The 12699-nt window shown below is 35.0% G+C and overlaps 1 protein-coding gene across 20 annotated transcripts in view; it reads left to right on the top strand.

Moving 5' to 3' along the window:
* The window catches only part of VPS13B (vacuolar protein sorting 13 homolog B), an 851071-nt gene that overhangs the window by 457206 nt on the left and 381166 nt on the right, over positions 1–12699 (top strand). For 18 of the 20 annotated variants that reach the window (XM_055546536.1, XM_055546537.1, XM_055546534.1 and 15 more), the window contains 2 exons: positions 9803–9974; positions 10549–10663. In XM_055546536.1, coding sequence (XP_055402511.1) covers positions 9803–9974; positions 10549–10663 — 287 coding nt within the window. Of the gene's footprint in view, positions 1–9802; positions 9975–10548; positions 10664–12483; positions 12551–12699 lie in introns of all 20 variants that reach the window. The other 2 variants (XR_008702388.1, XM_055546539.1) reach the window with 1 other exon arrangement.

Raw genomic sequence — 12699 nt, 5'->3', positions numbered from 1 at the left:
ATCTCAATATGTTAGTACAAATATTAACTGAGTATCTATGAATAAGGTACGTTCCTCTATTTGTATTTTCCTTAATTTCAGTAAGGTTTTTGTTTTCTTTTTAGAAATCTTTCCCATTTTATTATAGAAGTATTCTTTGGTATTTGGAATTTTTGTTCAGTTGATATGGTTATATACTAGTTTCTTCCTCTTCCTTTAAGGTGACTAGTAACTTTGTTTGATTGTCTTTCTTTTTAAAAAAATTTTATTTTTTGGCTGTTCTGGATCTTCGTTGCTTTGCAGGCTTTTCTCTAGTTGTGGTGAATGGGGGCTACTCTCAAAATGTGGTTCTCAGGCTTCTCATTGCAGTGGCTTCTCTTGTGGAGCCCCCAAAAATAAAGTCTGACACTGTTTCCACTGTTTCCCCATCTGTTTCCCATGAAGTGATGGGACCGGATGCCATGATCTTCGTTTTCTGAATGTTGAGCTTTAAGCCAACTTTTTCACTCTCCACTTTCACTTTCATCAAGAGGCTTTTTAGTTCCTCTTCACTTTCTGCCATAAGGGTGGTGTCATCTGCATATCAGAGGTTATTGATATTTCTCCCGGCAATCTTGATTCCATCTTGTGTTTCTTCCAGTCCAGCGTTTCTCATGATGTACTCTGCATATAAGTTAAATAAACAGGGTGACAATATACGGCCTTGATGTACTCCTTTTCCTATTTGGAACCAGTCTGTTGTTCCATGTCCAGTTCTAACTGTTGCTTCCTGACCTACATATAGGTTTCTCAGGAGGCAGGTCAGGTGGTCTGGTATTCCCATCTCTTGAAGAATTTTCCACATTTTATTGTGATCCACACAGTCAAAGGCGTTGGCATAGTCAATAGAGCAGAAATAGATGTTTTTCTGGAAGTCTCTTCCTTTTTCCATGATCCAGCGGATATTGTCAATTTGATCTCTGGTTCCTCTGCCTTTTCTAAAACCAGGGCATAGAGATGTGTATATTCATTGTCACTATAAATATATTTCTATATAAATTCATAAAACAATATAATGAATTCATATTTTCAGTTTTTTTCTGTCTTTTATTTTAAACATAATTCTTTTATCAGTTCAGTTCAGTAGCTCAGTTGTGTCCGACTCTTTGCAGCACCATGGACTGCAGCACGCCAGGCTTCCCTGTCTATCACCAACTCCTGGAGCTTACTCAAACTCATGTCCATTGAGTTGTTGATGCCATCCAGCCATCTCATCCTCTGTCGTCCCCTTCTCCTCCTGCCGTCAATCTTTCCCAGCATCAGGGCCTTTTCAAATGAGTCAGTTCTTCTCATCAGGGGGCCAAAGTATTGAAGTTTCAGCTTCAGCGTAAGTCCTTCCATTGAATATTCATGACTGGTTTCATTTAGGATTGACAGGTTGGATCTCCGTGCTGTCCAAGGGTCTCTCAAGAGTCTTCTCCAACACTGCAGTTCAAAAGCATCCATTCTTCGGCGCTCAGCTTTCTTTATAGTCCAACTCTCATATACATACAAGACTACTGGCAAAACCATAGCTTTGACTAGACAGACCTTTGTTGGCAAAGTAATGTCTCTGCTTTTCAATATGCCATCTAGGTTGGTCATAGCTTTTCTTCCAAGGAGCAAGCATCTTTTAATTTCATGGCTGCAGTCACCATCTGCAGTGATTTGGGAGCCCAGAAAAATAGTCTCTCACTGTTTCCACTGTTTCCCCATCTATTTGCCATGAAATGATGGGACCAGATGCCATGATCTTAGTTTTCTGAATAGTGAGTTTTAAGCCAGGTTTTTCACTCTCCTCTTTCACTTTCATCTACAGCTTGTGCTTCATCCAGTCCAGCATTTTGCATGATATACTCTGCATAAAAGTTAAATAAGCAAGGTGACAGTATACAGCCTTGATGTATTCGTTTCCTGATTTGGAACCAGTCTGTTGTTCCATGTCCAGTAAAATTCTTTTATATTATTTATCAAATCTGTTATCTGAATCTTGAGAGTTTAATCATACTGTTACATTGTAATTCTTGCTCTTAGTAGACTGTTTCTCTATGTTTTTCGTGCTCTTCTGTTCAGAGTTCTTCCACTAGTGGGACTTTATGAGACTCTTTCATAGTATTTGAGGGCTTGTTCCCCAATAGGGATTTCATGTATTTCCTTCTCTGAGGGACTCCAAAGGCCATCACTAACCTGAGACCCTTTAATTATTAACTTCTTAGCTGGATGTTTTTTGAAACTTTTTTGTAGTGTGAAGTCAAGCCCTCAAACCTATGTATAACCCAGAGTTGTGTTTAAAAAGTCTCAAAGGTAACTTTTTTCTACTACTTAGGCTAAGACAGATACTGCTTTTTGGGGGGGTTTGTTCTGTCTTTTTTTTCTAGTTTCTTAAATTGTGTACTTAACTTAATTTGCTGTTATTTAGTTGCTAAGTCATGTCCATCTCTTTTTATGACTCACGGACTATAGCTTGCCATCCTCCTGTATCCATGGAATTTTCCAGGGAAGAATATACTGGAGTGGGTTGCATTTCCTTTTCCATAATATCTTCTTGACCCAGGGATCAAACTCATGTCTCCTGTATTGTTAGATGGAATCTACCACTGAGCCAGCAGGGAAGCCCCAAAGCATGCATTGACCTTTACCATCAGATGAAATTAGTACTTTATCAATTAGGATTGGTAATTTTTTTTTATCAACAGGGTTCTTACGTGGCACACTGGAACAAGTAATGATGAAGCAGTCTGGTTTTTGAAACTCATATTCATAATTGCCAAAGTTCATTTCCCAGATTAGCACTTTCACTCATTTCTTTATACTTACTCATCTTAATGTAATGGACTCTTAGAAAAACATGGTTTCTCACAATTCAAGTTCCAAAAATACTGAAGCAGCTGCTAAAGTCTTTCGTCCTTGAGTTGCCTTTTGTCAGAGAAACACACAGATGGCAAGATGGAAAGGGGGATGGAAGGATAAAAGGAAGGGTAGAGGGAGGGAACGAGGGAAGGAAAGAGACGGAAGGGTGGGAGAAAGGGAGGAAAGCAACAGGCTGGCTCTAGAAATACAACTGCAGTTCAGAATAGAGAAAGAGAGTTGCTAGAGAGAGTTCACATAACATAAATATATATGGTGTAATGGGCATGTATATGAAGTTTTATATATACAAAATAATGCCCACTGTTCAAACTGGTTTTAGAAAAGAAAGTTGCCCAGGGTCATAAAAGGGCTATCATACTTCAAAACCTTTTTTTTCATTATTCTATAAAATAATCAAGCTAATATAGATGTGGATACTTAATAGTGTTCAGCATTTTTTAAAAATTAAGCATTTAATACTCAAGTCGTTTATCCTTAAAGAACTTTATAATATTGAATATTTAAATTGGAGGATGAACATGTACATACTCATAATACATAGGTGGACTGGGAAATTTAGTCCATAACTTCATTATTGCTTCCCGGAGAAAATTCCCTCTTACACAGAAGGGAGAGCAAATATTTGCTATATAACAAGTTGTCCCTGGGACAGTAATTGTTACCAGGGACCCAAAGTAAGACTTTACTTGTGTACTGGAAAAACATACTTCAGTGTATTTCAGCTGGTTTAGGTTGTCAAAAATTTGTGTTCAGGAAGATGTTCAAAAACTATATAATCATCTTTTGAGATATTATGCCATTTAGCTTGCACAATCAGTTCAGTTCAGTCACTCAGTCATGTCTGACTCTTTGCGGCCCCATGGACTACAACACGCCAGGCTTCCCTGTACATCACCAACTCCCGGAGCTTGCTCAAACTCATGTCTGTCGAGTCAGGGATGTCATCCAACCATCTCATCCTCTGGTGTCCCCTTCTCCTCCTGCCTTCAGTCTTTCCCAGCATCAGGGTCTTTTCCCATGAGTCAGTTCTTCACATCAGGTGGCCAAAGTATTGGCGTTTCAGCTTCAGCATCAGTCCTTCCAATGCATATTCATGACTGATTTCCTTTAGGATTGACTGGTTGGATCTCCTTACAGTCCAAGGAACTCTCAAGAGACTTCTCCAATACCCCAACAATAAAAAGTTTCTTTAAAAGTGCTAGTAGTTTGATAATTTGTTTTTAATGACAACCAGGCGGCACTGTGGTAAAGAATCCGCCTGCTAACATCTCCAGGAGACACAGGGCATGCAGGTTCGATCCCGGGATCAGAAAGATCTTCTGTGGAAGGAAATGGCCACCCACTCCAGTATTCCTGCCTGGAAAATCCCATGGGCAGAAAAGCCCGGTGGCCTACAGTCCATCGAGCCGCCAAGAGTCGGGCACTACTGAGCGTACGCGTGCTTGCACACGCGCTCACACACACACAAAGCAAATATACATGCAGTACACAAATACATATTCCCATATTTCCCTTATAGAGTAAATACATAAACTATATTGGAAGCTATCCTAATTATATAAAATGTTAATTTTGAATCTGGCTTTTCAGTTTTTTCCATGAAAGTATAATAGGAAGGACAGCTATTATGAATAGGTATAGTTGGGAAGATCTTTTAGAGAAGGAAAAGGCAACCCACTGCAGTATTCTTGCCTGGAAATCCCATGGACAGAGGCAACTGACAGGCTAGTCCATCAGGTCACAAAAGAGTGGAACACAACTTAGCAACTAAACAACAAACATTGTGTTGATGAAATTAAATCTCTCCAAGTAAGTTGTGATTTTGCTGCTGCTGCTAAGTCGCTTCAGTTGTGTCCGACTCTGTGCGACCCCATAGACGGCAGCCCACCAGGCCCCGCCGTCCCTGGGATTCTCCAGGCAAGAACACTGGAGTGGGTTGCCATTTCCTCCTCCAATGCATGAAAGTGAAAAGTGAAAGTGAAGTCGCTCAGTCGTGTCCGAGAGTCTTAGCGACCCAATGGACTGCAGCCTACCAGGCTCCTCCGTCCATGGGATTTTCCAGGCAGGAGTACTGGAGTGGGGTGCCATTGCTTTCTCCCAGTTGTGATTTTAGGCAAACCATTAAGCATTTTTTCATTTTAACTTTCTCTTATTTATGTATAATGTCTTTGAAATGTCATCTTTATCCACAGCATTTTAAAGAAACAATTTTGAAGCTTTAGAAAAATATAGAATGCTGAATAAATGCTAGAATATTGATTTTAGAGTTCAACAAAGGTAAAAATTGACAGATTAACCACTAATGTTGAAATCTTAGTGTCATATAAAAATTTGAATTGTATTTTTTAATTGATTCTGGAATTAAAATTACTTCAGCAACCTAGATCTTTAAAAAAATCCAGCATGATCTATATTGTATACCATGGTATATAGCCAATATTTTATAATAACTTTAAATGGAGTATAATCCATAAAATATTGAATCACTATATTGTATATCTGAAATTAATATAGTATTATAAATCAACTGTACTCCAATTATAAATATATATATTTCCAGAAAACAATCCATCATGAAGTGATTCAAAGACTCTAGTAATTATTTAAAATGCATATATTGTCAGTTAAATCCAAAGTAAAAATTTGGGCTAGGGCACAAAATGATTGATGGTGGTCTAAAGATACAAATTTCCAGTTATAAAATAAATAAGCTATAGTGATGTGCACTATGGTAACTGTATTTAATAATATTGTATTGAATTTTGAAAGTTATAGTTCTTACAAGTTCTCATCACAAGAAAAATAATTTATGACTGTGAAAATGGATGATAACAGGATTTACTGTAGTCATTTCACAATGTATATATAAATATAGAATCATGTTTTATATGTGAAACTTATATTATTATATGTCAGTGTATCTGCAAAAAACAGAAGGAGAGAGAAGTTGTTTGGTATCAACTAATGTTGCAAAACTATTGTTAGTTTTTCAGTTATTTAAGTGCAGGTAACCTAAGCAGTAATCTACCTCCAACTACTATTTTTGACAAACTTTTAAAAAGGAAGTTTAGTTTGAACTTTTTTACTCAAGTACTATTTTAAGAATGTCTCGTAGTTTTAAATTTCTTCCTCAAAATAAACTTATTTCTTTAAATGTTTGTCTTTAAATGATTTTATCTTCAACATTTAGGATGAAAATGTTATTTAAAATGTAAAAATTCTAGCATTTTTAATGTCATCTAATTAATTGAATAAGGCAATACGTATAGCAGGTTATTGTTCAGCCTTCGCATGTAAATCAGCACAGTAGTTTGTTGTTTGAAACGCTTTTGTCGTTTCAAAATAATCATGCCAGAAGATGTTGCTAGCTCTTGCTCTCCTGTGTGACTCTTTGTGACCCCATAGACTGTAGCCTGCAAGGCTCCTCTGTTCATGGGATTTTCCAGGCAAGAATACTGGAATGGGTTGCCATTTCCTCCTCCAGGGTATCTTCCTGACCCAGGGATCGAACCCATATCTTCTGCACTGCAGGTGGATTCTTTACCACTGAATCACTGGGGAAGTCCTAGAAGATGTCTTTAAGTTTTCAATTGTTGGCTTATTTTTTTTAATTCAAATAGTTTTATTATATAAATATAACCTATTAATCTGAGGTCACCTTATATTTGTTGTGCTTATTTATATTTCTGTATATTTACATTTCTAATTAATTATTTGCATTCCAAAAATATATAAAGTTTAAAAACACTAAGGTATTTCTAAGTAGGGTCAAAACTACTATTATTTTTAAATTATTTTGACTATAAAGAGTTCACTATAAATGAATCTGGCTTAAAAAAGCTCACTCCTAACAAATGTTTGTATTAAGTAGAAGAGAAGTATTTGATTGTATGATCCTGTGATGATTTATACTTTAAACACTGATCCATTCTTTTTATGTTGAAATGTTGATAAGGAGCAATATACTTTTCAGTGGATATAATCCTAGCCTCCTGAATCCTGATCTGAGTGGTGGTCGAGGAACAAATATGAGTGACAGGCTTAAGTACTGAGCTTAAAACAGTTAATTTTTCCCACCCTTCACAGTGGAATCATGAGAGCATAGGTAGTGGAAACCACAGCAGGCCACTTGGTACTGTTGACTTAAGTACAAACAGCAGTGGAAGTGTATAGCCCTTTGGGAAGCTTTGTGACTGAACAAGAATGCTGGAGTTATTTTGATAAGAGAGGCGCAGTGTAGCCAAAAGTCTGATCATCCCTGAGCTGTGAAACAGGCCAAAGATGAAGAGCTGAAGCGTTTGCTCTTCCAGATGAACAAAGATAAATTCAGTTAGCAAAATAAACTCAGTATTTTAGTCAATTTGCAACAAAATGGTGAAAAAATTGAACTGTATATTTTAAACCTTGGCATAAAGACCTGTGGGAAAATAGTCAGCATCTCCAATTCTGGCTCACTTTTTGCTGTACATTTAGAAATTGAACAGAAAATGAATGCACAGACATATTTAACAATACCACACAAAATGTTGTAAATCCAAAATGAAAACTGAAACTACATGAAGGAGGAGAGCAAAACTCTCTCTTAGGAGTGCTTGCTTATTGAATTTGTAGCCACAGTTTTCTTAGCGTTCCTGCTCAGTATACTTAGTAGTGTTAAAAATCAAGGTCTTGTTGATTTGAGATTTTTTTTTTTCCCCCTGTGATTTCCATTCTTGAGGTTATAATGTTCTTCTGAGTGTTGGAGCGAGAATTTAATCTATGAGTTCTTCTGCTCAAAGAACCAATTCATAGAGAAAGGCATACTGACTACATTATGTAGTCTTTTACTGAATTTGACTTTGTAAAATGTATCTTTCTCTGGGATTAGTTTGTGCTTTTCATTAGATGTTGTGTTACTTTAGACAGCTAATGAACAAAATCTTCATTTGTATATAGCTTCTCAAATTCTAGGAATTTCAATTTTAGTAGATTTAGGACCATATATTTTTATTTGGGGGAAATAAAAATAAATTTATTTTTTTGGGGAAAACGTTTAGATGAAAACATCACCAGCAATGAGCAGTTTGCTTTTCTTGGTGTAATTGAACAAATAATGATTATACTGTCTTCAGATGTTAAGACTATAATTTTCTGTCACACTGAATCACAGGACACTATTGCTTTGCTGTGCTTGGTGCCTGGTAAACATGTGCCTGTTGTTTTGTGAAAATCTTCTCTATTTGATCTCCTTTCGGAGATTCAAGGAAATTGAATTTTCTTCTGATTGAAAGTTGTTGTAGAACTGAGGTCAAGGGAAAAACTTCATATAGGATGCACTAATGATGATAAAGCTGAAACTCCAGTACTTTGGCCACCTCATGCGAAGAGTTGACTCATTGGAAAAGACTCTGTTGCTGGGAGGAATCGGGGGCAGGAGGAGAAGGGGACGACAGATGATGAGATGGCTGGATGGCATCACTGACTCGATGGACATGAGTCTGAGTGAACTCCGGGAGTTGGTGATGGACAGGGAGCCCTGGTGTGCTGCGATTCATGGGGTCGCAAAGAGTCGGACATGACTGAGCGACTGAACTGAACTGATACCTGCGTAGAGGTCATGTCTGTGGTAACGAACATAGGGTCATTGGTTTTGTAAGAAGTTTTACTTGTCTCTTCTCTTCAGTTCAGTTCAGTTCATTTCAGTAGCTCAGTGGGTAACAAATTCTGAGAGGTCAGATTACATGACTAGTGTCCGAAGTCCTTATCCTAGTACATCATGTTGCCTGCCAAACTAAGCTTAAGTGCATATAATGAGTATTTAAATATATATACATCTTTAAGCAAGCATGCTATGGTGTATTTGATCAGTTCACAGAGAATGGGTTTAGGTTGTCAAGTTGTTTTGAATGTTTTCAATGGACAGCAAGATTGGGATTTAAAAATAAATCCTTAATTAGGTAATCCATGAGTAATCACTGTCTCAGGCACCATCTCTTCCTACCTTTGAGACTGAAGCTGTTTATCTTCAAACCAGGATTTATTTTCAGCTGTTGAAAAGATAAAAAAAAACAACACCCAACAGACTTTTTCAGAAAGTTTGTTAGTACCAAAGTTAGGACCTTAGACATAACTGGAATTCATTATGTATTTGTTGAATTGAAGAAGCTTATGTTCTCTACCTCTAATTAAGAGACTTCTAACCACATAAGTCATTTTAAAAATCTGGCATTGAAATCTGCTAACTTTTAAAAGTCCTCTTACTATTAAACTATATGAGGCATGATGCATGCTTTGCTGTTTTTTAAATCATGCTAACTATGCTATATTTTTCTATGGTTGTTGTAGATTCATACATAAATGTGCCTTAGTAGGGTTAGACAGACATTTTAATGGCCAGATAGTAAATATTGTAGGCTTTGTGGATCGTAGCATCTCTAAAGCAACTACATATCTCTGCTAAATAGTAGTCATAGGCAATAGATAAATGAGTGATGTGACTGTGAGGTAGTTAAACTTTATTTCCAAAAATAGAGCCAGATTTGGCCCTTGGCTATGGCTATTCTATAAGAAAATACTCATTAGTATGATCCTAACTTGTTTATAGGAACCTGGAATGGCATGTGTGTACACTGAAACAATGAAACTATGAAAATGATATGATTAGTCTATGTTTATATTATTGGCATTATATATAAGCACTTAGGTGATTTGCATTATCATATATAAATTATAAGGAATAATTGCAGATGGTAAATTTTTACTTACATTTATTTATATTTATATTAATATTTATTTTATAAATACAAATATTTACTATTATTTAATATATAAATATAATGTATATAAATATAAACATTATTGTTTATATATATTTATTTATATTTACTTAAATGGTAAATTTTTACTTATATTTATTCAAGTTAAAAACTATTGTTGTTGTTATTTCTTATCCCAGGGAGATTCTGTACAAGCTGTTGATGATTCACCATTCTCAGATTCTGTTACCTTGGAACAGACTACAAGTAACATTGGTGGATCCAGTGGTCGTGTTAGTCTGTGGATGCAGTGGGTGCTCCCCAAAATTACTGTAAAGCTCTTTGCTCCAGATCCTGACAATAAAGGCATAGGTATAGGGTTACTTTTCTACTCTACAGATAAAATATTAAATACTATTTTTAGAAGAAATTGGAGACCTTGTTTTATTTAATCATTGTCATTTAAATCAAACATCATTAGATCTAATTCAAGTACTACTAATAGCAGTAGTAACGTGGTGCCTATATTACCTCAATTCTGTCTTGTTTGTATTAAAATTCACTCCAAAAGCCATGAGGTAATTTTTTTTTTTTTATTGTGGTAAAAGTCACCAATATAAAACATATTATTTTAACGGTATTTGTACTTTTTTTCAGTGGTCATATCACTGAAAATATTGCAGAGATTGTTGACTGATACTAGATGTAATACTTCATACATTAACTGGTATTTCCCTTATTTTGAAATAAGTATCCTATCTTAATTTTGATGCATATATTAATATTAATTTTGTAGTTATTGTAAATTTTTATGTGATTAGTGAACAGAAACTCCCAGTCCCTCTGTACATGTCAAGGATATATATGGCAACATTAAATGAAAAATTGAAAGTTTTTATGTTGATCGTGAGCCCTATACTAATTTAGTATTTGCTTCCTATTGCAGAACTTTGTATGGTCAGTGAACTAGAAGATCTCAGTGCTTCAATAGATGTCCAGGATGTGTACACTAAAGTGAAATGTAAAATAGAAAGTTTCAATATTGATCACTATAGAAGCAAGTAAGTAATGAGTAATGAATATGGGAAAAACTATTTTCTTTGACCAAAGTCTATGAAAGAATTTTTATATTTTAATTTGATTAGTTATTTTAAAAAATATTGTAGCTATTCCCAAAGATGGTTCTTAACAGATATATTAATTTTCCTTAGTATCATTCATATATGGAATATAATAAAGTTTTATTTTATAAGAGGGCAAATCTGTTCCTAAATATCTACCTTGTCATATTAAATGAAATAAGCTGCTTTTACTAATCACTTCACAGTTTGTTGTGCATGTTGTATATTTGCTAAGATGCCTGGGACACAGCTAATGGCTTTGGTTTTTGCTGTGTACTCCTTATCCACTCCCTATACCATTATAGAAGTGGAGCAGCTTCTCATGTTCCTTACAACTTTGAGGACTTCTTAACTCACAGAAAAGTAATGTACCTGTGGTATTAATAGATGTTCCTATAACCATATTTTTCCTTCCTAATAAATTTCTACCAAAAGGAGATTATAAATAAGTATGATTTGTTTATAATATTGAATGATGGTAATAAAAAAATAAAGTTTTAGATATTTTCATAAAGATACATATATAACAACTTATCATCAGTTTTTCCCAAATAAAAATACAGATGCCTTTGGGGTTATTTTGCTTTATAACACTACCCTGGAATGTTTTTTTTAATAATTGAAATATGATTTATATACTGTAAAACTCACATACAGTTTTTAAAAGCTGTTTTCTAAACAGCATCGTATTTTCATTTTCATAGTATTTTGGCAAAGAAACAGCCTTAAAGTCCTTTTTTTCCTGGATTCATATTTATTCATCAACAATTAAGTGTCTGCAAAAGTACACATTTCTGTACCTTTATCGATGCATTATATACTCTAAAAGCCAAAGTCTTTTATAAGAGATTTCTAATTCTACATTTAAAACATTTGAGTTTTCATTCTTTATTATGTATATCATTTATGTAAATAACTCTCAACTCGGTCAAAGCCAAAAATTGTGTCAAAATTTTGATGGTCAAAATATTTTGCTGGGTATATATTAAGACCTGTTATAATAGTATTATTTTCCCAAGTGTATGATAATTGTTTCTGTTGGAGTAACAGTGAATCAGTGATTGATTTTTGATAATGCAGTGGTTCAGTTCCTTTTGAATGGTATATCTCTGTATCAGAATGATCCTAGCAAATATATGTGAATTTTATTTTATTGCTGAAATAATTTCTTGATTATGTGAATATTACAATTTATGTTATAGATTATCAATGATTTTGCTGTTATTTTTATGTAAGTTTTAAATATTTGGATAGTTTATTCATTCTTTTAATCAAACTGTTTATTAAGTGTATATTATATCCCAAGGACTATGCTAAGCACTAGGGATATAGTGTTCAACAAAAATAGACATAAACCATACCCTCACGGACCTTAGAGTCACATGTGCTCGTGCTTAGTTGCTCAGTCATGTCCGACTCTTTGCGACACCATGATCTGTAGTCCACCAGGCTCCTCTGTCCATGGGATTCTCCAGGCAAGAGTACTGGAGTCTAAGCCACAAGGGGAGCCCAGAGTCACATGAATGAGATAGAAAAATAACCTTGGTAAATATATAATTTACCATTAAGACAGTTGCTCTCTGCAGAACTACCAGGGTGTGGTGCTAATGTGAATTGTTCTATTGATTGCTTTATCAGTTTCACGTTTTAGTTCAGTGTAGTACTGTTTACATCATAACGACTTGAAATAGTTATATATGCTCAATTTCTTAACTCAGAAAAATTGAAGAGAACAGATAAGGTGAACTTATGTTTTCCAGGCCAGGGGAAGGTTGGCAGTCAGGACATTTTGAAGGAGTATTTCTACAGTGCAAAGAAAAACCTGTGGTGAGACTCATTTAGTAATTATGACTTTTAAAAAATATAAACTGTTTATCTTTGTTCTTTCATGCAGTGGACTAATGGTTACAAGCATTAGAGCTCAGCAAATTCTTTTTGACCTATCCTTATAAAATTATATTACAAAGTAAAACTAT

Source organism: Bubalus kerabau, chromosome 14 (assembly GCF_029407905.1).
Source record: "Bubalus kerabau isolate K-KA32 ecotype Philippines breed swamp buffalo chromosome 14, PCC_UOA_SB_1v2, whole genome shotgun sequence".
NCBI classification, from domain to species: Eukaryota; Metazoa; Chordata; class Mammalia; order Artiodactyla; family Bovidae; genus Bubalus; species Bubalus kerabau.
Note: the sequence above shows the minus strand (reverse complement) of the source record. Positions and strands in the feature narration are given on the sequence as shown.